The 25287-nt window shown below is 43.8% G+C and overlaps 1 protein-coding gene and 1 pseudogene across 1 annotated transcript in view; one reads left to right on the top strand and one right to left on the bottom strand.

Moving 5' to 3' along the window:
- Positions 1-23534, top strand: part of AK7 (adenylate kinase 7) — a 61538-nt gene extending 38004 nt beyond the window's left edge. The window contains exons 9-18 of the mRNA XM_043434577.1: positions 495-572; positions 2066-2215; positions 5273-5401; positions 6624-6756; positions 12388-12516; positions 12754-12822; positions 16114-16311; positions 20563-20783; positions 22697-22855; positions 23400-23534. Coding sequence (XP_043290512.1) covers positions 495-572; positions 2066-2215; positions 5273-5401; positions 6624-6756; positions 12388-12516; positions 12754-12822; positions 16114-16311; positions 20563-20783; positions 22697-22855; positions 23400-23438 — 1305 coding nt within the window. The 3' untranslated portion in view covers positions 23439-23534. The remainder of the gene's footprint in view (positions 1-494; positions 573-2065; positions 2216-5272; positions 5402-6623; positions 6757-12387; positions 12517-12753; positions 12823-16113; positions 16312-20562; positions 20784-22696; positions 22856-23399) is intronic.
- LOC122455081 lies at positions 16639-20462 on the bottom strand (annotated as a pseudogene).
- Positions 23535-25287: the final 1753 nt, after the last annotated feature.

The raw sequence follows: 25287 nt of genomic DNA, 5'->3' as shown, positions 1-25287 counted from the left end.
ATGGAACCCATGTCTCCTGCATCACCTGCATTGACAGGTGGGTTCTTTACCACTGAGCCTCCTGGGAAGCCTACCGCATGCTGAAAGGTGCGGCCAAAATAAGTAAATAAAGATTCACCTTGGACATCTCCCTCTGCACCCTCCCTACCTCCATCCCACCTCCCCTGCAGCCCCAGCACCGCTTTTCCATATTCCTAACATCAGACATCACACACCAGCATCTGAGTACCCGTCTGTCTCTCCCTTTTCAGATTGGGAGCTCCCCGAGGGCAGGGATCGGGCTTTATTCATCTCTGTGCCCATCATCTGCCTGCAGTGATGATCCTTTGTTCTGTGTGGAACAAATAAACAGTGCATGTCCTCAGGGCTCTCCCCCGTTGCTTTGCAGATTTTTTTTTTTTTTTTGTATTCAGTTATGTTTATATTTATTTGAGAAATTTTATATTAAAATCTTACAGGTCAACCAAAATAATATTTCTGTTTTTCTCTAACAGTGCATCAGTAAAAGTACTGGCCCTGGGAAAATCCAGAAAATACCCAAGGAAAATGCTTTCCTAACCAAGGACTTAACAGTTAGTATATGAGAGTTTTTTGTATTTTGTTTTTTTTTTTCCTACTCTTTTCCTAAAGGCATTGCTTCTTGAGGGATCTGGAGTCAGAAGATCTGGCTTGCACTTTCATTTCAGCTCCTAAGGCACAGTGGACATTCTAACCTATCTTCTTCTCTTCTGTGAGCCTGTTTTGTTAGGTTTTGTTTTTTCCTTTTTTTTTTTTTTCCTTTTCTCTGAAAATCCTTCAGAGATCATGGTCAGAAAATATATTTGAAAGCTGTCTAATGTGTAAAATGCTATACAAACATTGGATGCTGTTCTCTTTGGCGTCTTTGTAAAATTCAAAGAGGAGGCTGAATTTCTGATTTCATTACCACAAGAAAGTACAGTTTTAGCCATGCAGTGCATTCCTCCAGCTTGTTTTAGGATATAATCTTTTTTGTTTTTGTTTTTGTTTAATGAATAAAGTCTAGCAAAACCGTTCACTGGGACATGTTTCTAAAAGGACTGATATCTTTGCTTGCTTCTGAGAAGTAGAACTGTGTGGGTGGTGATTGGGGCCAAAGAGGGGTACTTTTCCCCTCTACTTTTTTTAAGTGTTGAGTATAGTTGATTTCCACTGTGGTGTTCATTTCAGGTGTACAACAAAGTGATTCAGTATATATACATGTATCTGTTTTCTTCAGGTTCTTTTCCCCTGTAGGTTATTACAAAATATTGAGTCGAGCTCTCTGTATGATACACTAGGTCCTTGTTGGTTATCTACTTTATATATAGTAGGGTGTATATGTTTCCCCTGTACTTTTTATTCTTTTGGATTTTGAACCATGAGATTGCACTACTCAAAAAATAGGTAGAATTTAAAAAAAAAAAACAACTTTTTTTTTTTAAAGAAGGAAGAAATCTTTCACTCAGAATTCTAGTATCTCTTTTTTTTTGGGGGGGGGGCCACATTGCATGGCCAAACCCGTGCCTCCTGCAGTAGAACCACAGGGCCTTAACCACTGGACCACCAAGGAAGCCTCCCTACTCTCTGTGTAACTGTACAAGGCAGGACACCGCCCGTCACAAGACAGCCAGTGTGGGGAGACTTTGGGGTCACAGGGTCTCACAGCAGGTGCTCTGTCAAAACTTGTCATCCAGTCGCCAAGTCGTGTCCAGCTCTCTGCGACCGCATGGACTGCAGCATGCCAGGCTTCTCTGTCCTTCACTGTCTTCCAGAGTTTGCTCTATTTCATGTCCACTTGAGTCAGCGATGCTGTCTAACCATCTCATCCTCTGCCATCCTCTTCTCCTTTTGCCTTCAATCTTTGCCAACATCAGGGTCTTTCCCAGTGAGTCAGCTCTTCCCATCAGGTGGCCAAAGTATCAAAACTTAGAGCTGTCTTCTTTGACATTCATGTTTAGTGAATGTGTCCATATTTTTCTTCAATAACTTTGGTGATTTGGGTTTGTTATAACTGTCCCATGGTGGGAGGAGAGAGACAAATCTTTGACGTCCTTTTCTCCCTCAGCAAGAGAATATTGACCACTTACTGGTCAATTTGAGGATGGAAGCACTCTTTGTGAAGGAGAATTTTAACATTCGATGGTTCGCCCAAGCCGGATTTGTGGAAAACATCAACAGCATCCTCAAAGAGTACAAGCAAAGCAGAAGATTACTGGTAACTATAACCACTTCCTGTTCAAGCTTCTGATTAAAGCAACGTACATGAGGCTTTTGGTGTAATTACACCAATGGAAGTACTTTTCTTTCACATGTCTGAATTTCTAAATTCAAGTTCTTTTTCAAATCTAATCCGTTGTCCAGGTCTAACAATCTACATCTATATTCTACGGAAACTTGCCAATCGAATATTAAAAATTTTTTAAGTTGACACAGATGAGCATTATGCTTGACACAACTAAACATGATAGTAAGCCCCAGACTGAGTGTCACAGAGCTGTTTCTTTGAGGGAAAATGTCAGGTACCTTACTGGTCCATGTCTCATCTGGGTATCCATTTGGGTGGGTAGGAGGTGGGGAAGTCTGATTATTACTTTGATCTTTTCTGATTGGCCAGGGGATTTGCTGGTCATTTTAATTTTTTTAAAAAAAGATTCTGTTGTTGTTGTGGGTCATTTTTTAAGTCTTTACTGAATTTGCTACAATATTGCTTCTGTTTTACATTTTGGTTTTTTGGCCACAAGGCATGTGGGATCTCAGGTCCCCAACCAAGGATCGAACCTGCGCCTCCTGCATTGGCAGGCGAAATCTTAACCCCTGAATCAGCAGACAAGTCCCTGCTGATCGTTTCAGCAATCACAACTTTCCATAGATATTCTTATCTCCATAATACAGATGAGGAAACCGAAGTTCACAGAGATGGAGCAGTTTCTTCAAGGTCACACAGCTGGTCAGGGATTCAAACTAGCTAAGATGCCAGCTTAGCTTGAGTGGCCAAACTGTGGAGCCTCCACAGCTCCATCTCTGAAGTCAGGTAAACGCAACACTTGCCCAGATCTTTGGATTTCTCCCAGGGAGGCCTTCCAAAGATGAGAGTGAATATGACAGGAGAAAGCAGTTTGAAAATTACAGTCTATGAGTAACAGGTGCCCTCATAGTTGAATTGCCATTGTGCATGGAAATACTGAACAAAAGCCAAGAGGGTTGCCTTTGTAGCCTAAAAACCATACTCTCCTGAAAAGGATGCCTTGTTGAGATTCAGTAAAAGACATACCACTTTGCAAAAGAAACGATGATGCTTTTAAGCATCTGAGACACCCAGGATGGCTGTCCTTGGAGACTGTCCTGAAGCACAGAGCAACTCAAGAGGTTAGACTAGTGTCGTCATCTGTGGGTCAACTTAGAACAACACCAAGTCAGAGTGGAGATAGGACAAGACCCCTTAAAGAGACCATGTGGCTTCTGATTAGCAAAACTGGACAGAATGTGATAGAAGGAGTAAGCATACCTAAAAATTAAACTGAGTCTGTCCATCCCTGGGGCGTTGCTCAGCATGGCAGCATAGAACAGCAAACATGCCCGAGGGCAATGTAGGCAATGGCATGCTCGTGGCATCAAGCCAAGGGCCCCCACAATTCCTGCTCCTTTAACAAAGCAAAGTCGTCAAAAAAAAAAAAAAAAGGAAAAAAAAAACAAAAACAAAGCAAAGTCGTCCCTGTGCAGAGCGAGGGGCACTCAGCCACCTTGATCTAATGCCACTCAACAGGCCATTCATCTGACTCTCCTCGCTCTGATCAAAGCTCATCACACTATTTTCTATACGTGTCTGCCGTGGGAGGTAATATACCAAACACGTGTCCTTGGAGTGTTCTGAGCCCAGTGGCAGCCCTGCTTGCCATTATAAATGAGTAAGCTACCAGTTCCTGTTTTGTACCCTGATGAGGGGACTTCCCTGATGACTCAGAGGGTAAAGAATCCACCTTCAGTGCAGCGGACACAGGAGACATGGGCTCGATTCCTGCGTTGGGAAGATACCCTGGAGGAGGAAATGGTGACCCACTCCAGTATTCTTGCCTAAAAAAGTCCCACGGACAGAGGAGCCTGGCAGGCTCCAGTCCGTAGGGTCACAAAGAGTCAGACGCCAAGTTAGCATGCGGCACACAAGGTGAGCATACCTACCCCAGGAGACAGACCCACTCTTGGTGTGTGGGTGACACTCGGCACGTGGCCCTGCCCGGAGGACCACCGGCCCTCACGTCTGGGTGAAGGCATCGTGTGCACCTCGGAGCCCAGCTCTGCATCAAGACTCAGCCCCAGTGTTGCTCTGCTGACTCCTTCCCGCTCCACGCCCACCACCCTGGTCATCGCCATCACCCAGAGAGCCTGCCCCGAGCTGACGCGATCATTCCCGCCCATCACACCTTACCCAGCGCCCCCGCAGGGGCTCTGCTCACTCCCCTCACTGCCTGACAAACAGTAATAACAAAAGTTGTAGCAGTACTAATAATGACAGTAGTAATCATGATAATCCACTCCGTGTATGAAATTATGTAAGCTTTAAGCACATGGACACTCTGCCCATGGAAATTTTTCTTTGGCGTGGTTTTTTTTTTTTTTAATTTAAAATGTTGAAAATTTGCCTTGCAAAATACCAAGCTTCAGTTTCACAACCATTTGGACCATTTCAAAAGAAATGACTTATTTGTCACCGGTATTTTTATTTCTGTTAGAAATAAACATTTGCTCACCAGTTATGAATGTGGCGAGCTTCTTTAGCATTCAAGCAAGTTTTTCAGCAGAGGAAATTGTTTTTTTAATGGGTGTATTTTTAAAAAACTAGAATAAATTAACTGGTTTAAAAAGGAAAAGATAATTCAAGGCCAAGTTTAATCCAGAAACAATGTTCAGGAGGCAATAAATTAAGCACCTTCCAAGAGTAGACTAGAAACTCTTCTCTCTCTTTGCTGTCTTTACAGGGGTAACACTGCAAAGGTGAAATTGTAGTATGTAATGCTCAAGTACTTGGCTTTTTTTTTTAAAGTACTTTTAGGGTGCTCTTGAACACAGTTTGCTGTGTCTTGTCCCCCATGCCCAGATCAGGACACATAGCAGATGCTCATTAAACACCAAGAGAAAGTGACTCTGGGCTCTTGACGAAGGAGTGAACCAGGCTGCAGAATCCTGAGATTTCAAAGGGCTGATCCTTTAAATAAAGAGCACCGCTTAGCTACACATCATTCAGAGCCCCTGTGTGATCCCTTTTCTCCTCTTTTAGCCGATCAAGATTTGCATTCTCGGCCCTCCAGCGGTGGGAAAATCCAGCATTGCCGAAGTTTTAGCCAAATACTATAAATTGCACCACATTAAATTGAAGGATGTCATCTCTGAAGCCATAGCGAAACTGGTAACAATTTTAGCAACTTTATTGGGAATTTCAATAGTTTAAAAATGCCTTTTCTTAGTCTTATAATTAAGAAGTCACTGATCTTCCATGGCATCCTTCAAAGAGATTTGTTATTTTAACTGGAGTTTGTTGTTAGCCCCTATTATGAAAATACAGAATCCCAATGGGTTTTCCTTCATAAGATGGAAGCATCTTTCATGGGTGGCCCTTAAACTTTTGTCTGTCTCCAGTTGTTGCTCAAAATATATCTTGTATTCTCTCTGTTGACTGGTGGTATTGTTATTCTTCCTAAAATTGTATAGTTGTACAATTTTAAAATTGTATAGTATAGTTGATCTACAATAGTGTATAACTTACACATGAACAATAGTGATTTACGATATTTAAAGATTATATTCCATTTACAGTTATTATAAAGCATCGCTATACTCCCAGTGTTGTATAGTATATCCTTGTATCTTATTTTAGAAATAATAGTTTGTACCTCTTAATTTTCTACCCTTACACAGTCCCTCCCCATTTCCCTCTCCACATTGGTAACCACTAGTTCATTCTCTGTATCTGTGAGTCTGTTTCTTTTTTGTTATATTTATTAGTTTGCTGTATTTTTTAGATTCAACATATAAGTGATATCATACAGTATTTGTTCTTCTCTGTCTGATTTATTTCACTTAGCATAATGCTCTCCAAGTCCATCCATTTATTGCAAGAGGCAAATTTTCATTATTTTTCATGGCTGAGTAGTATTCTGTCATGTGATATAAATATATATCACATCTTCTTTATCCATTTATCTGTTGATAGACCTTAGGTTGCTTCCCTATCTTGGCAATCATAAATAATGCTGCTATGATTGAGGTGCATGCATCTTTTCAAATTAATGTTTTTGTGTTTTTCAGATATATGTTTTTGTTCAGTCACTAAGTCATGTCTAACTCAACGATGCTTACTAGGTGGTGTCCATGGGTAGAGAAAGTGTTGATTCTTAAGTAGTTCTGGCATTAGCACAGAAATAGATTGCTGTTCTAAAAGAGAGTAAAAAAACCCACAAGACTCTCATCCGTCTTCATAGATAAAAGCATCTTGACCACTTTTGTATGCCTGTCCTTGAGTACCTCCCCTGTTTGGGTAGCAGCCTTTTCCAGGATCGTTAGCCAGAAGATTTATGAGCAGCCAATCAATGCAGGGCATCCTCTGATTTTAATATCTTTGTGATATGTAGGAGGCAATCATTACACCTAAGGATGTAGTGGAAGGAGGAGAAGAAGAAGGTGAAGAGGAGGAAGAGGAGGATAACGTGGAAGATGCCCAGGAGCTCTTGGAGGGCATCAAGGAAAGCATGGACCAGAACGCAGGTAACCATTCTGTGATATTCTTGTAACAGTTGGTTTTTTCCCTTGCTATAAAAACTGCTTCGTGTTGTTGTTCAGTTGCTAAGTTGTGTTTGACTCTTTTCAACCTCGTGGACTGCAGCACTTTAGGCTCCTCTGTCCTCTACTATCTGTTGGAGTTTTTTCAAATTCATGTCCATTGAGTTGGTGATGCTATCACTATCTCATCCTCTGTTGCCCCCTTCTCCTGCCTTCAATCTTTCCCAGCATCAGTATTTTCCAATGAATCAGCTCTTTGTATCAGGTGGCCAAAGTATTGGAGCTTCAGCTTCAGCATCAGTCCCTCCAATGAATATTCAGAGTTGATTTAAGATTAAAAAAAAAAAAATGATGGGAAAGAACTACCTAAGTTTTAAAAAACTGTGTGTAGTCATAAGTATTTGTAAAGCATCAAACACTGTAATTAAACAGCAAAGGACATATCAGGAAAAAATATTTGCTACCAAATATGACAAACAGTTAATAGTTAATAAAATGCTCAGTCAAAGTAATAAGAAAACCATTAAGTCCTGAATAGGAAAACATGGATGAAAAACTTGGGCCAATGATTCACTCATTCAGGAAGAAATAAAAATAAATAGAAAAATTTTCTCACTCACATGATAATTTTAACCAGTTTGTTGAACACATGCATTGCATTAAAGTGTCCCTTTAAACTTTAACTCTGTACTCATTCTTTCCTTACCCTGGGATGGAATTTCAGACTGGTCTCACTGCAGCTCTTATATAATAAGTAAATGGCTTCTCTGTTTATTCATACTTTAAGAAGGCCATTCCAGCCAAATAATCATAAATGAGGTTTTGAAATGAGATGTCTTTAAGGGAGCTTGCCACCCAGGCATGAAAGCATCAGCAGCAGTTAGAAAAACAATCATTTCATTTTTATATAATTGAGATCCTCCATCAAAGGGGTAATACTAGGGTTGGCTATGAAAGTGAAAGTCGCTCAGTCGTGTCTGACCCTTTACGACACCATGGACTGGACTCTCCAGGCCAGAATACTGGAGTGGGTAGCCTTTCCCTTCTCCAGGGGATCTTCCTGACCCAGGAATTGAACCAGGGTCTCCTGCATTGCAGGCATATTCTATACCAGCTGGTACAGAAGAGTTGGCTAAAGGCCATTCCAAAGTGTAAGCAAGTGTAGACTTGTATCCAGTGGAGAGTTCCTCCCCTCCCATCCTATCAAGGACCTTTGATTTGTTTCCTCTTACTCACTTCTTCTGCCTTGCTGGTGGTAGTTTCTGATCCTCCAAGGTTGGGCTGGGGCGTGGGGGATTAGGGAACGAGGTGGTGGTTCTTATTTAGTCGGTAAGTCTTGTTTGACTCTTGCAACCCCATGGACTGTAGCCAGTCAGCCTCCTCTGTCCATGGGATTTGCTAGGCAAGAATAATGAAGTGGTTGCCATTTCCTCCTCCAGGGAATCTTCCTGACCCAGGGATTGAACCTGGGTCTCCTGCAGTGCAGGCAGATTCTTTACTGTCTGAGCCACTGGGAAACCAGGGAAGGAGGACAAAGGTGTAAACGGGCTTTCCCCCTGAGGACCAGCCACTGCCTTCCCCTGGGGCACCGCTCTGGGCCATCCTCCGGGTCTCTGGTCTTCTGACACCCTACCTCCTGTCCCTCCAGATGCTCTTCTTACTAGCTATTTATCTTTAGGACTCCTCACCCTCCTCCCAACTCTGGTTTACCCCTCCACCTCCTCCTCACCTGCCCCCAGGCCACTCCAGTCTAGTTTACAGGGCGGAGAATGTCTTTTTGTCTGCACACACTGAGGGTTTGTTTAAACCAGCTAGTTTTCTGAATCTGGGTTTTTGCTTTGATGTGGGCCAGGTGGGGAGGAAATGGAAGTTAGAATCCCAGAGAGATTTCCCTGAGGTAAAGGAAACAGCCCTGAATACTCGTTGGAAAGACTGGTGCTGAAGCTGAAGCTCCAACGCTCTGGCCACCTGATGCGAAGAGCCGACCTCTTGGAAAAGACCCTGATGCTGGGAAAGATTGAGGGCAGGAGGAGAAGGGGACGACAGAGGATGAGATGGTTGGATGGGATCACCGACTCAATGAACATGAGTTTAAGCAAACTCTGGGAGACAGTGAAAGACTGACGTACCACCGTTCATGGGGTCCCAAAGAGTTGGACACAACTTAGCGACTGAACATTTGAGCATTCATTTAAATCAGCTGGTTATCTGAGTCTGAATTTTTTGCTCCGGTGTGGGCTGGGTGTGGAGGAAATGGAATTTAAAATCGCAGAGGTGAAGGTACACAGAAAACACAGGTCAACACTTTAAGATATGACACTGCCCTTGCCTCGCCTGTTTCCCTCATAGCTCAGTTGGTTAAGAATCTGCCTGCAATGCAGGAGACCCTGGTTCGATTCCTGGGTCGGGAAGATCCTCTGAAGAAAGGAGAGGCTACCCACTCTAGTATTCTTGGGCTTCCCTTGTGGCTCGGCTGGTAAAGAATCTACCTGCAAGTGGGAGAACTGGATTCAATCCCTGGGTTGGGAAGATCCCCTGGAGAAGGGAATGGCTACCTACTCCAGTATTCTGGCCTGGAGAATTCCATGGACTAAACAGTCCATGGGGTTGAAAAGAGTCAGACACAACTGAGCGACTTTCACTTTCATTTTCATTGCCTTGCCTGTGACAGTGGGGAATCCTTATCTTGGTTTCAGAGTCTTGCAGTGTCCCGGCTCTTACCATTTAGGGGAGGAGAAGAAAGCAAAACAAGACGTTCCTTTGTGAGGACACCTGTGGAAGAAGTCTGGCAAGGCCACTTGGAAGGGTGGGGCCTGGGGTTTGTAGGAATCCACAGGGGACCGTGGTCATGTGTACATATGCTGTAAGCCTGGGGTGTAAGGCCAGAACCAGACAGACATGGGACAGTGTTTATTGACAGGATCATATAGTTGGTCTTTGCAAGGACCTGAAAGTCTTATCCAATAACTGTGTAAACAGGGTGACATGAAGTACTGACTGGGCTCTTTTCATGTCCAGGTGGGGGTGACCACACAGAACGAGAATTACGGTCGAGAGCAGTCATTGCATCACCAAAGTTCAGGAAGGGCTTGTCCTTGGCAGGAGATTCTGTTCTTCCCACTGATGGTGTTGCTGCCATTCAACCGCTAAGTCACGTCTGACTCTGCGATCCTATGGACTGCAGCACACCAGGCTCCTCTGTCCTCTACTATCTCCTAGCGTTTGCTCACATGCATGTCCATTGAGTCAGTGATGCTATCTAGCCGTCCCATCCTCTGCCGCCCCCTTCTCCTTTTGCCTCCTTCATGCAGGAGAGACCAAACTGGGTCAGTAGTCAGGGGCTCCAGTTGGCACTAGTGGTAAAGAATCTGCCTGCCAATGCCGGAGACGTAAGAGACCCAGGTTCAATCCCTGGGTCGGGAAGATCCCCTGGTATGGCAACCAACTGGTGACCTCTGCAATGGAATCACAGTGTCTTAACCACTGGACCACCAGGGAAGCCCCCCAGCTATCGATGTTTAAACTGTCTTTTAGCAATTATAATTATGGGCTAATATTAGCATTTGAAATATTACTCTTATTTGAAAGGCAGACTTAAAATTTAACAAAAAAAAAAAGACGACGAAGCAGTGTGGTGTTTTAAGGCCTGTTCAGCAGGGCCGTGCTCATTTATTTTTAAAGCAGAAGTAACTGTCACCTTCCAAAATGCTCTGGCCCAGCCAAGGTCATGGCTGTATCTCCAGGAGGTCACAGTTCTCTAGAGAAGGCACTTGGGCTTGGTCCTTTGTGAACTCACATTCCATGATCATCCTAAACTGCTGCCCAGGGCTTCCCTGGTGGCATAGTGGATAAGAATCCGCCTGCCAGTGCAGAGTGCGCAGGTTCGATCCCCGGTCCAGGAAAATGCCACATGCCTTGGGGCAACTAAGCCAGAGCACCACAACTACTGAGGCCCCCGTGCCTGGAGCCCGTGCTCCACCACACGAGAGGCCACCGCAGGGAGGAGCCCGTGCACCACGGCGAAGAGTAGCCCCTGTTCGCCACAACTAGAGAAAGCCCACGTGCACCAACAAAGACCCAGCACAGCCAAAAATAAAAATAAAATAAACTGCTGCTCAAGCCCTCTTCTGGCATATTGAACACTTAGTTCTGAAACAAACAGAAACAAATGGCCAAACACCTGAAATAAACCAAGGGGTGCCATAGAGGAGGCTGAAGCTAGATTTCTGAGTATATGCCTTTCCTTACCAGAGACGCTTTTGAGAATTGGACATAATGTTTAAATAAAACTCGTCTTTGGATATCAGTGGATCCTTGACATTTTTAAAATGTGGCTTTATTTCTTGACAGCACTGTGAACCTTACTGAGACATACTATCAAATCATTTTGAGGAATTTCATTATGTTAAATAACATCTTTGATTATCTTTTTGTCTCTGCCATAATATTTAAGTTTCTGAAAGACGCGATTATTTTCTGAATCAGTTACTGCCTAATGATTCGTGTGACAAATGAAAGGTGGAAGAAAAGAGAGGTGTTTTCATTAGATCATCTCATTGTCACTGAATAATAAAAAAGGCTTCAAATTATTTTATATTCTACACCCACTGATAAGCTGAAAGTATAGTGCTACCCTAGGAAGAGTTTCAGAGATCGGCTTCTAAACTCGCCAAACTTGCATTGCTGTTTAGTCGCTCAGTCCTGTCCGACTCTTGCAACCCCATGGACTGTAGCCCATCAGGCTCCTCCATCCATGGGATTTTCCAGGCAAGAGTACTGGAGTGGGTTGCCATTTCCTTCTCCAAAACTTGCATTACCAAAATGTATATATTAAGCCATATAAAAGCAGGGCTGTTTCTTAGAAGTGATAGCTGTTCAACAGTTAACAATGGAAGGATAGATGAATATTTTAGAGAAGTTACATCATACTGTCTTGGAAACACTGACAGTTTTAGGACAAACTCCTCCATCCTTAGCCTCCCCAAGCAACTACAGGAACCTCACATTCAAGGCTGGAGAGGAAACTGTCCAGTGGGGTAAAGGCCTGAAATGCCGACTGAAAGAGACAGGGAGAAAGAGGCCAGTGCCTTTAAGGGTCAGGATCAAGCTTGATTTTTATTCAAAAGCACAAATATTTATTGGGCATGTACTATTAATAAATCGTGTGGCAGCAGCATGCATGAGTACCATCCCACTGAATTCTCACAATGGAAGCATTTTTTATTATGTATTAAGGCTATAGAAGTATAATATCAAAACAGAATTGAGTAAACCCTGCCAGTCAGGGAGAACACGCTGGATTTCTCCACTTATTGCTCTTTCAACTTCATCCGAAATTTGTGACCACAGTAAAAAAAGAAATAAAACCTGAAAGTGCAGACATTAGCATTCGCTTCCATTCTTTCTTGCAGATGAGTTCATTAGTTTCTCCTACTTTACAGGGCATTAGGATTCATGTGTCATGCTTTAAATACAAAACCACATATTTTTCACTGTAGTGCAAAAAGAGTTTTTCAATAGTAATTTTGACTACACAAGAATTTTTAAGGTCACTTTAGAATGTAACCTGTATATGTAGAATATGACTGCACAGTAATTTTTTTTTCTTTTTAATAGGTCACCTGGAAGATCAATATATTATTAGATTTATGAAAGAAAAGCTAAAATCCATGCCTTGCAGGAATCAAGGTTACATTTTGGATGGATTCCCAAAGACCTATGATCAGGCCAAAGACCTGTTCAGCCGTAAGTGTGGGTGTTCCCTTTATTTTGAATGTTTACCTTCAGATAAATTGCAACTTTATTGTTCAGAGTAATAATGGTCACAAGTAAACAAAAAAGTCAAAGGGACTATATCTAAAATACAAGCTTTCCTCGTTATAGCTAGTTTTCATGAGTGACTCAGTTAAAATATTTAAATTTTTGAGCTGTCCTTCATAATAATATGTAATGAATTCAATGATGTATATTTTGTTTTACTAGAAGAGGATGAGGAGGAGGAGGAAGAAGGCAGAGGCAAAATGTTTCCCTATGATAAATTAATCATACCTGGTAAGTTTAAGCTACTTCTCCAAGGTCATATTTAAAGGAATGTCATTTGCTATCTCTTTTGTACCCAAACAACATTTTTTATGTTAATAAAGTAGGTTTGTTTGTATCAGGAAAAAAGTAAAGCAATACCCTTAATATCAAACTTCCAACCTAAAGAATGCACTGGGGGTAAATACCAGGGATATTAAAGGTCTGAAATGGACAGAGTCCCTTTGAGAACATTCATATCTGCTGTTCTGTCCTGTGACAGAGCAGAAAAGTTAGCCAATCTATTGGTGCCCTGACGTCTTTTCTCTTTTGTTTTTCTGTACTTTTTAAAAACTTGAGATAAAAAAAAAAACAAACTTGAGATATAGTTGATTTACAACATTATATAAGTTTCAAGCATATAGCATAATACAGCATAGTGATTCACAATTTTTTTTTAAAGTCTTTATTGAATGTGTTACAACATTGCATCTGTTTTACATTTTGGCATTTCAGCCATGAGGCATATAGGATCTTAGCTCCCAACCAGGGATCACACCCTCACCCCCTTGCAGTGGAAGGTGAAGTCTTAACCACCAGACCAACAGGGAAGTCCTGATTCACTTTTTTTAAAAAAAACTTTTTCCCTTTCTTTTTTTTTTTGGATTTAACAGTTTTTTAAAACTATGCTCCATTTGTAGTTGTTACAAAATATTGCCTCTAGTCCATGTGCTCGGGGAGCTGGGGAGAGCTGGGGAGACTTGTCAGTTGGTGAGACCACCAGGGTCTAGGTCACTGCCCTTCCTTCCTGCTCTGCTTTCGGTCCGGCCGGGCCATTGTCTTTCCTGGAAGACATCCAGAATCGAGAATGGCCAGGAAGAAGCTGCTCGGGTCCCTAACACCACCACAGTTTATCCTATTAGGTATTTACCCTGAGCTCTCACAACCTACCCTTGAAAGAGAAGTATCAACAACGTGTTCCATGAAAAAGGATTTGCTGAGTACCTAGCAGGCATTTCTTGTGACTCTGCCATGAACTTTAAAAGTTTTTTTTTTCTTCTTTTTAAAAAAAAAAATCAGTTTGCATGAGGTTTAATCAAGTTCCAGTCATATGATAAATACAAGAACAGCTATTTTCTTAGCTATTTTTCTTAGCCCAGGGATGTAACTTGGAAGAGGCTGCTTACTGTGTCAAAGTTCCTGAGAGAGACAATTCACAGCTGTAATCCTTTCCTCCTCCTGGCCCAGCTTGTGATGAAGCTTCTGGAAGCAGAGACATCAGAGAACAGTATCCTCAAGGATGGATATATACTGTTTGCCTGAGGCAGGAACACAGAAAGCCAGAGGAATGGGTTCTCTTAGGTTTCCCATTAATTTATGTACTTGCCTCCAAAAAGGTTAAAAAGTAAAGTCAACTGGTCTAAATAAGCGCATCTGTCCAGTTTATGAGACTTTAGCACTTCTGGGCGATAGGCTTTCATTGTAAACCCCATGGTAAATCCTCCTGTTTTCCCTGAGGCAGCTGGATAAAATTCAGCTCAACCCACCATCTGCCATGTAACAGGCACGACATGCGATGGGAGCTTATTGAGCTTCTCCATGAGCTTAGGAGGCAGGAATTACTCCCATGCTTACCGGATCCAGAGCCTGAGGTCCAGAGACTGATCCAAGCCCTCTTTGCTGGTAAATGTGAGGGCTTGAATTCAGACTCATATCTTCTCATGCCACTACCTCCAAAAACCAGAGCGAATGAAACCCCTCCCTAAGGTAAGAAAATGGAAACACAAGACATAAAAGGATATGCAGTTCTTAGTCCTGATCCACGGGGCTGCTCTCTGTCAGGTATGGTCCAAACACGTCTAGGATGAAATCTCTTAGGAATGTCTAGTCTGTTCTTTTCAATTAGCCCCCCTCCCCCCCCCCTTTTTTTCAAAGAAATTGTCATTAGTTTCTCTCTTCCTGAAAAACATCAGATCATTGTCTCATTTGAACTGTGGTATTTTAATTTATGGAAATAACTGAGACATGAGAGGCTAATGCCACTGAAAGAAGACTTTATTACTCACATTTCCCCAGAGAAGGGAGTGTGGCAACCATACAGGGCCACTGGGGGTAGCACCAGGGTTGGTCAGGAGGCAGGGGAAAGTCTAGGACTCAGCCTTTCTTGAGGTTACTGTGGGAAAGGCAGGGGATTGGCTAGCATGAGTAGTTGCAGTGGGCTTTGGCCTCTAGCTGCCTGGCCCTGGCCCTGGCCCTGGGATGAGGAGGCAGGAGAAATACCGACTTGGTGTGTGAGTTACATAAAAGGGGCGGTTGGCTTGCATGCATGAAGTGTGCTCTCAGGGGTGGATGAAATGCTCACTGTCATTAATAATGATCCATGTGTCAAATATTCGATATGCACTGACTGTGTTATACTGAACATAGATGTTTCATAGCATGAAGTGAGGAAACAGGTTGATCTATGAAAAATTAAAGTCCCAGGGACGCCCCTGCTTATATTAATTTGGCAAATTGGCCATCAAAGGATTTTGCTCATAGCTGTGAGTCTCTTTGGGAAACGGTGATATTGTGCTGGAAATGTGGCAAGGTGACAATTGACTGGGAGGCTGATAACAGATATCACAGGGTTATTAGAGATTTGTATTTACAATTTCTCTTTTTTAAATTTTTTATATTTGGCCATGCCACATAGCTTGTAGGATCTTAGTTGCTTGACCAGAGGTTGAACCTGTCTCTTGGCAGTGAAAGCGTGGAGTCCTAACCACTGGACTTCAAGGGAATTCCCAATTTTTGCTGTCTTTATTGAAAAGAGGGAAGGAAGGAAAGCAGAAAGGAAGAAAAGGAGGAGGAAGGGAAAGAAAAACAATAGATCTCACAAAATCCCCACTGATTGGGCTTCCCAGGTGGCTTAGAGGTAAAGAATGTGCCTGCCAGAGCAGGATCCTAAGGTGATGCAGTTTCGATCCCTGGGTGGGAAAGATCCCCTGAAGGAAATGGCAACCCACTCCAGTGTTCTTGCCTGGGAAATCCCGTGGACGGAGGAGCCTGGTGGGTTACAGTCCACTGAGTCGCAAAGAGTCAGACACGTCTGAGTGACTGAGCACGTGCGTGTGGGCTTCATAGGGCAGGGGGGCTCTGGAAGCATGGCTGATTTGTATCTATCCTCCACCAGAGGCAGCAAGAAGGCCAAGTGGTCAGGCCTCTGCGGCAACGGGATTTCCCAGCTGGTAACTGGACGTCTGGGTTGAGCCGTGGCCGGCCGCCAGCGCCTGCTTGCCGCTCCCGGGTCCCTGTGTAAACTCACGAGCTCCTTCTCTCCAGAGTTCGTGTGTTCCCTCGATGCGTCGGACGAGTTCCTCAAGGAGCGGGTGATGAACCTCCCGGAGAGCGTCGTGACAGGCACCCACTACAGCCAGGACCGCTTCCTCCGGGCTCTGAGCAACTACCGGGACATCAACACGGAAGACGAGACTGTCCTCAACTACTTCGACGAACTTGAAATCCACCCGATCCATATAGGTACGAAATAAACTCAAGGATAACGTGAACGTGGAGCACCACTGCCCGGCGTCTGGACCCCCAGCCAACCTGGGGCACGCCTGTCATCGGGCTGGGGGAGGGCCGGGGAGTATAAGTGTGTGTCTAGGGCCTAGTGTGTGTCCCAGGAAAAGACAGGCGAGTGGTCTACTTGAGGATTCAGTGGAGTGGGGTGTGGTGGGGAGTGTTACTGTTGTTCGAAAACGTGGATGTATTACGAAGTTGAATGCCAAATTGCGTTATTTATTTATTTTACCAAATTGGCTTTTTTTTTTTTTTTAATGAATGAGGCAATTGATTAACCCCGTATCATTTGTTGTGAAACTTCTTGTTGGAAGCTGCCACCTGTGCCAAGATTCTGTCCAGGTCTCTATGTCCATGAGGTCAGTTTGCGGCCCCCATCTTGGTCCTGTTCCACCATCCCTCCAGGGCTTGGAGGACCCCGTAGGCCACACCCTTGGAGCCTCTGCTGAAGTAGCTGGGCATGACACCATTCTCTGATGCCCCCCACCCCCAACCCCCACAGATCTGGGTTTCAGAGCCAACCCCAGTGCCAGCCCGGAGGTCCAGGTGCTGGGCTGTGGCAGCTGCTCATGTAGAACCACTTCTCACTGTAGGCAGTGAGCTCTTTATGTTTGGCCAGCTTGACCGCGTCCACACATTCAGGGACTTTCAGCTTCCCGGACCCTCTGAGGACGGCTGCTGGAGTTCTGACGCATTCCTGCGGCTTCACATCTTTTACAGTACTCCAGGCATGATATGCCCTCTGCGCTGCCAGCCAGGGGAAAGGGGCATTTTTTAAAAAAATATTTATTATTTATTTGGCTATGCTGGGTCTTCGTTGTGGCATGTGAGATCTAGTTCCCTGACCAGGGGTCAAACCCAGGCCCCCCTACATTGGGAGTGAGGAGTCTTAGCCACTGGAACATCAGGAAAGTCCCCAAATTGGCTTTTTTTTTTTTAAAGGGTACTTTGAAGTTAGGTGGTTTGCTGCCAGCTTCGTTGGGCCATTTCCCCAGTGTCCCTGGGAGCAGCATTCTATTCCCATGGCATTGCGGGGCACTGGTGCTCTTCACAAAGCCCCTCCTGGCCTTTAGACTGGCTAGCTCATTCCTTGTTGTTGTTGTTTGTTGTTTCATCGATAAGTTGTGTCTGACTCTTGTGACCCCAAGGACTGCAGCATGCCAGGCTTTCTTGCCCTTCACTGTCCCCCAGAGTTTGCTCAAACTCACATTTCATTGAGTTGGTGATGCTATATAACCATCTTATCCTCTGCTTCCCCCTTCTCCTCCTGCCCTCAATCTTTCCTAGCACCAGGGTCTTTTCTAATGAGTCAGCTCTTCGCATCAGGTGGCTAAAGTAATGGAATTTCACCTTCACCATCAGTCCTTCCAATGAATACTCAGGGTTGATTTCCTTCAGGATTGACTGGTTTAATGTCCTTGCTGTCCAAGGGACTCTCAAGAGTCTTCTCCAGCACCACAATTCAGAAGCATCAATTCTTCAGCTCTCAGTCTTCTTTATGGTCCAACTCTTACTCCATACATGACTACTGGAAAAACCATAGCTTTGACTAGACAGACCTTTGTTGGCAAAGTAATGTCTCTGCTTTTTGGTATGCTGTCTAGGCATTAACTCACTCTTGGCTACTCAGAAATCAAATAGCTCTTCATCTCATTCCTCCTGTTTCCTGTAAACACTTAACGCAGAGCTGGGCACCCAGCAAGCATGCAGTGAACATGCTCTCTCATCAGCCTCACCGCAGCCTCATCGTTGGCACCTCCAGGTCCCATCTGTTGTGGCTGGTTTCTCTTCCTTTTGGCTTGGTGAACCCCTGAACTTCCTTTCTGGATTTCTGGATCTTGACACCTCTGCTTCCTCTAGGTTTGCTGAAAAATCACTAATCTGATGGCAGCTTAGTGCCCAGGTTGACCTTTGGGGCCTCCTAAGGCCTCTCTCCATCCCCTCAAACCAGCTGGGACACATCCCAGTCCTGGGGTACTGGGAGGCTTAGAGCTGAGGGAAACAGTCAGCAGGAGGCAGGAGAGCTGATTCCAGTTTCTGGCTCTGCCTCAGTATTCTCGTCTGTGAAACAGGAAAATAATCCCTGGCTTGTTGAGATGGTACTAATGGTGGGGATTAGAGGTAGGAAGTGTCTGGCACATTGGCGAAGTTCAACAGCTGGTAGTTAAATCTTATTATTAGTACAACAGTAAGGCAGAAAATGATGTGCATTATGAAATGAGAATACATTTATCAGTCTGCAAATTCTGCTGTTTGCACCCTCAGAAGTGATTGGATTTTGTCCTCATCTGGACAGGCCTGTGCACGTTGGGCACCAAGTTCTATAGGAAGAAGCTAAGGACTCTACACCTACTAATATGGAAAGCAGTTTACACGATTTACCTCAAGAACTAGGACGGAGTGGTGAGCAAACTTCATAAAAGTAGCGATTGTCATCTTTTTCAGTAAAACCCCCCAAAACTATTTATGGAACGTTGAGGAGAGCCCCAGGGAGAAACAAGGCGAAATGATGAGGCGGAATGAATGAGTGATCACTGTCTTCCGTCTCATTCCGTGCCCGTCACTTTTGGCCTCATCTTCATACTCACAAGTAGAGACAAGAGAAAAGCAAAGGGGAGCAATGTATCCCAGTGATGGGCCTTGGGGAGGGCATCAAGGTCAGGAACGCAGCCTGGCCTCCGGAGGGTCTTGAATGGGGCCCTGGCGTCCTCTCACTACACCTCTGTACCCCACCTCTTCTCTCAGCATCTCTTCCTGCCCTTTATTTATTTTTTGGCCGCACCGTGCAGCATCTTAGTTCCCTGACCAGGGATTGAACCTGAGCCCCCAGCATTGGAAGTGAGGAGCCTTAACCACTGAATCGCCAGGGACATCCGCATCTTTTCTCTGTTTTGCTCTTTGGACCAGGGTCTGTCTCTCTCCTCTCTCTGGCCCACATGGTGAATGAAGGCTGACCCACAGCCCTGAAGTCTCCATGTTAACACTGGGAGCCAAGCCCATAGCTGGATGTGTCTCTTTCCGTCCTAACTGCACATACTTGGATGAGCAGTGGGAGGTCACGGTTGGGTCAGGTGCCCAACCCCCCTCCCTCCCCCGCTAATCCTCCATTCATCCTTCCCAAGGTCAGGGCAGAAGTACTCCTGGAGGCAGCAGTGTTCTATCTTTCAAGTACATCAGGGGTGTAGTACTCTACTAGGCGAGCCAAGGAGAAATACATTAAAATGTCAGAGCTCAGGCAACCAGGAAGTGAGTTTTTTTTTTTTTTGGTGTGGTTTTGCCTCTTGATAGGGTTGTTCCCACCCACCGACCGATGCACTTGGCTCCGTCCTTCCCCTCGTCCCGAGTTGGAACCTGGCGGTGCTTCTAGTCTAGGTCAAGGTTCTACAGTCCAAACACGGGGGGCGGGGAGTGCACCAGCGGCTGTGCCTGGGGGCCGGTGAGCAGTTACTCCCGAGGAAGGGCTGGAGGTGCTCAGCTCTCAAATGCGCCTACTGCTCATCCTTCTGTGTGGAGACCTTCCAAGCAAGCCCCGCAGACTGGTGTAGAATTTACCATTCAGTGAGTTGTGCAGGGAGGAAGTTCCTGTTGTCAGCAAACCTTCCCCTCCCAGACCCCCTTCTCCCCCTCCTCTTTTTTCTCCTTCTGGCCTTGATGTTAACATCAGTCACATATTCTGGAGTTTGGACTTTTTCTGATTCAAGCAGGCTAACTGAAAAAGTTAATTTTCTTTTTAGGAATTGAAAATGTTATCCCAGAATCACTGATTCTCAGAAACAGAAAACAAAAGGAACCTGGAGGTCACTCAGTGTCCCCCCCACCCCCATCCAGGGGCAGGACTTCCTTTTGTGGAAATCCCCACGAGTGAAGTGCCCTAGTCTCTGCTTAAATGCCTCCCAGGGTGGAGAACTCACTCCTCTGAGGAGGTCCACACCCCCATCCATCCACTCAAATCAGAGGCAGGTGTCACAGCACAGAGACCTGAGCCCCAGGCTTGATCTCTGTGACTCTCAGAGACCAGTTTGATATTTGCCAGTCAGACCGGAAATTCTAAACTGTGCTGGTAAACTCGAAAAGGAACCCCCCATCTGGTAATTTACACAATTCGCCATCACAGGATTATAGTAATAAAGAATTTTCCTGAGTCTGGTCTCAGCGACCAGACTATAAAAACGTCTGTGTTGGTCTCTTTCTCTCTTCTAATCATTATAGATGTAGGAAGACTTGAAGATGCTCAGAACAGACTTGCCATCAAACAGCTCATCAAGGAGGTTGGGGAGCCTCGCAATTATGGTTTAACGGATGAAGAAAAGGCAGAAGAGGAGCGGAAGGCTGCTGAGGAACGGCTGGCCAAGGAGGCCATGGAGGAGGCGGAGAGAGAGCACAAGGAGGCAGTGGAGACAGCCGAGAAGATCGCACGCTGGGAGGAATGGGTGAGCGTGTGCACGTGTGTGGGGTGGGGGTGCGGGGTGCGGGGCTGGCAAAGCCTTCGGGCCTGCTGCACTTCCCATCCTGCTAACAGAGAAACGTCCTGGAAAGAACCGAAACAATTTTATGGGTTTCATTGTTGTTTATTTTTTCATATATATCATTTTTAAAAAAATTTCTTTCCTATGTACCATTTAGAAGAACATGCCCTTGGTCTTTTGCTTAGTGTAAACAATAACAGTAAAAAGTTAGGATTTCCCTGGCGGGCCAGTGGTTAAGAATCTGCCTGTCAATGCAGGGGACATAAACTTGATCCTGGTCCAGGAAGATTCCACATGCCAGGGAGCAGCTAAGCCTGTGCACCACAGTCACTGAGCCTGAGAGCCTGGAGCCCATTAACAGCAACAAAGGCCCAGCACTGCCCCCAAAAAAAGGTTTTTAAAAAAACACCAATGAGCCACTGATGTAGTATGAACAACACTCCCGTAAAAGTGTGCCACTTGGCTGCGTTGTCTATCTGGCGGTTTCGTTTGGTTTTCCTGCATTTACCCATCTAACCTGGGTGGTCAGTCTCGTTTCACCCTCCTCATCACTGAGTCTTCTTATCTATTCTGCGTCCAGAAACTGCAGGCAGATCTACCCCCAGGGCTCCATTTCCGCTGACCAGGGTGCTAGAATTATGTGGTGCCTTCTGGTCTGCCCAGCTCCACCCCCTCCATCTCCAGTCTGGCCCCCTGCTGATGCCTGGTGATCCATCTAAAATACAGACCCACCGCGGCCATTCTCTGTTTAAACGCTTCACAGACTGTTCATCATCGTTAGATGAAAGTACAAACTCTTTATTGTGGGCCCCAGGGTCCCCTGTGACCTGGTTCTTTTTAATGCCTCTCTGCATTCAAACAACCTGCCACCTGTGTGATTCACTTCCTCCTTGCTTTGAGTCTTCGCTAAATGAGACCTTTAGTCTGTACCAAATTAAGTCTTTCTAATGAGGCCTTTCCTGGGCACCATATTTAAAGTTTCAACACCTGACCGTCAGCATAACATGTCATATCCCTTTCTATACATTTAAATTTCCCCTTTTGGGACTTGCCTGGTGGCCCAGGGGTTGAGATTTCCAGCGTCCATTGCAGGGGACATGGGTTCAATCCCTGGTGGGGGAACTAAGATCCCGCATGTTGTGCAGCATGGTCACATTCATTCAAAAATGAATTTGCACTTATGTACTCTTTGCACTTAATTTCACCTCTGTCTATGGGATTCTCCAGGCAAGAAGACTGGGTTGCCTTGCCTTCCTCCAAAGGATCTTCTGGAAGTAGGATTGAACCAGTGCCTCCTGCATTGGCAGGCAGATTCTTTACCACTAAGCCACCAGGGAAGCCTAAGGCAGTGTATATTTTATATCTTTGTCTTGTTTAATGTCTTTTGCTGTCTTTTGTTTAACTAATGTCCACAGCCAGGAGTAGGCTGGACTGATGTGCTTAAGCCCCATCCAATCCCCTAGGCTGAAAAGGGAGATTTCTCAAAGGAAATCTGGCAATTATTAGTCCTGAGAGAGAGGAACCGGATGCTGAGGAAGGCATAAACACAAGCCCACCAGACCAATACCTTCTAGACTTTCTATTCGCACTTCTACAATTCTATGACGCTTCCTTCCTTCCTTGCTTTCTCTCACTTTGCTTGATCTGGGCAGCTAGAAATTATTTCAGTGTAAGAAGTGAGATAGGTATCCAGTTTATTATTTCCTAAGTGACTACACACTTGTTAAAACACCGTTTACATCTTTTCTCTACTGATTGGAAACACCATCTTTATCATAACTTGATAAGCATTGCTACTTCTAGTGGACTCTGGGGTGAGTTGTATGAAACTGTTCTTTTTCTGTCTATTTACCCTACCCACAATGTTCTATTTGTAGAACAAACGACTAGAGGAAGTGAAAAGAGAAGAAAGAGAATTACTGGAGGCCCAGTCTATTCCCTTGAGAAACTATTTAATGACCTATGTTATGCCAACACTTATGCAGGGTCTGAATGAGTGTTGTAAGGTCAGACCTGATGATCCTGTTGATTTTCTGGTAAGAGATTTAAGTAGTGGTGTTGTTTTTTTCTTTAGTATCAATTTGAAAATAAAATATGCCCAAATCTAAATGAAAAACCAACTGAGACAGAAAAACTGTGTGTCTGGTTATTTTGGAAATAACCTCTAACACCTTCATCATAGTTTATAATAAGTTTCACCATAGTTTATAGTAAGACTTTTATTACTCATTTGAAAGTAAAAAGTTTATATACTTCCATTTTTATTTTTTAAATGTTGGTTTGTTTTTACTATTAAATGTCTAGACTTAAAGTAATGGAAACTATGTTAATAATGAGGACCATTTCTTATTTAGTCGCTTCCAACTCTTATGCAACCCCATGGACTTGCAGTCCTCCAGTCTCCTCTGTCCATGAGGTTTCCCAGCAGAGAATACTGGCGTGGGTTGTCATTTCCTTGTCCAACTTCCATTTTTAAGTAAATGAATTTTCACTTTTATAGTACAAACTAATGTAGTATTAATTCTAAAAAATAATACATTTAAAATTGCTGACACTTTTTTTTTTTCTTTTCAATTATAGGCGGAATATCTTTTCAAGAATAATCCTGAAACGCAGTAAAACTTTAAAGATATCGTGCCATGTGCTTTACCGAGCTCAAGATGTGTTTAACATAGTAAATTGAAAAACTGCTTTAAATGCTTTTCTAGTTTTGGGGAAATTCATTTTTTTCTTCCTGCAATCAAATATTTTATTAAGTAAAATCATAAAAAGCCCTATGGTAATGAGTCGCTATGTCATTATAACCATGTGTGCTAAGTTGCTTTTGTCGTGTCTGACTCTGTGTGATCCTATGGACTGTGTGACCCGCCATGTTCTTCTGTCCATGGGATTCTCCAAGCAAGAATACTGGAATGGGTTACCATTTCCTCCTCCAGGGGATCTTCCCGAACCAGAGATAGAACCCGGGTCCCCTGTGTCTCCTTCATTGGCAGGCAGATTCTTTACCTCTAGTGCCACCTGGGAAGCCTAATTAAAACCATATTTGAGAAGTAAATTGTTAAGGTATCTGTGTATAGCTCATGGGATAAATGTTGATTTACTATTTCACTCTTCATCTGAGTATTCTGCATGATAATGTTTATAGTAACTCAATTTTCAGCATGAAGAAAGTCAGACTACATATTATTCTAACATGTGAGCTAATGAGTTAATGTGACTTCTTATGGCCCCTGCACCAATGGTGTTAGAAATGAAAATACATCAGAAGAGTTTACGCTTTTTGAGTCACAGGAAGTCAGACAGGGTTGGTTTCTGCAAGCTGGTTTCTGAGTTTAAGATCAGGACCCAACCCATGAGGCAGAGACAATTATAAACCTCTTGGTAGAAAAATTCATGGAACAGGATGAATAATTTTCAACATCTGTGATAATTAGAAAGTAGCTGAATATTCTTTTTTTTTTTTTTTTGAATATTCTTAACAAACTAACTTTACCATATAGGCATAAATAATCAATTGCAATGGCCCTTTCCAGCTCTAAAAATCCCATAGTTCCCATAATTACACCAGATGAGAAATCGATTTCAGTTCAGTTCAGTTGCTCAGGCGTGTTTGACTGTTTGTGACCCCATGGACTGCAGCACACCTAGGTTTATCTTAATGACATGTATGTATCATTTCTTTAAATAATAAAATCTGAATATAACTGCACTACACTTTTTACACTATGTTTTTTTTTTCATTTATTTTTATTAGTTGGAGGCTAATTACTTTACAATATTGTAGTGGGTTTTGCCATACATTGACATGAATCAGCCATGGATTTACATGTATTCCCCATCCCGATCCCCCCTCCCATCCTTCTCTAACCGATCCCTCTGGGTTCCTTCCCATGCACCAGGATGTGTCTCATGCATCCACCTGGGCTGGTGATCTGTTTCACCTAGATAATATACAATGTTTCAATTGCTGTTCTCTTGAAACATCCCACCTCGCTTCTCCCACAGAGTCTAAAAGTCTGTTCTGTATTTCTGTGTCTCTTTTTCTGTTTTGCATATAGGGTTATCATTACCATCTTTCTAAATTCCATATATATGTGTTAGTATACTGTAATGGTCTTTATCTTTCTGGCTTACTTCACTCTGTATAATGGGCTCCAGTTTCATCCATCTCATTAGAACTGATTCAAATGAATTCTTTTTAATGGCTGAGTAATATTCCATGGTGTATATGTACCACAGCTTCCTTATCCATTCGTCTGCTGATGGGCATCTAGGTTGCTTCCATGTCCTGGCTATTATAAACAGTGCTGCGATGAACATTGGAGTACACGTGTCTCTTTCAGATCTGGTTTCCTCAGTGTGTATGCCCAGGAGTGGGATTGCTGGGTCATATGGCAGTTCTATTTCCAGTTTCTTAAGAAATCTCCACACTGTTTTCCATAGTGGCTGTACTAGTTTGCATTCCCAC

Source organism: Cervus canadensis, chromosome 17, assembly GCF_019320065.1.
Source record: "Cervus canadensis isolate Bull #8, Minnesota chromosome 17, ASM1932006v1, whole genome shotgun sequence".
Taxonomy (NCBI): domain Eukaryota; kingdom Metazoa; phylum Chordata; class Mammalia; order Artiodactyla; family Cervidae; genus Cervus; species Cervus canadensis.
This window is presented reverse-complemented; position numbering and strand designations above follow the sequence as displayed.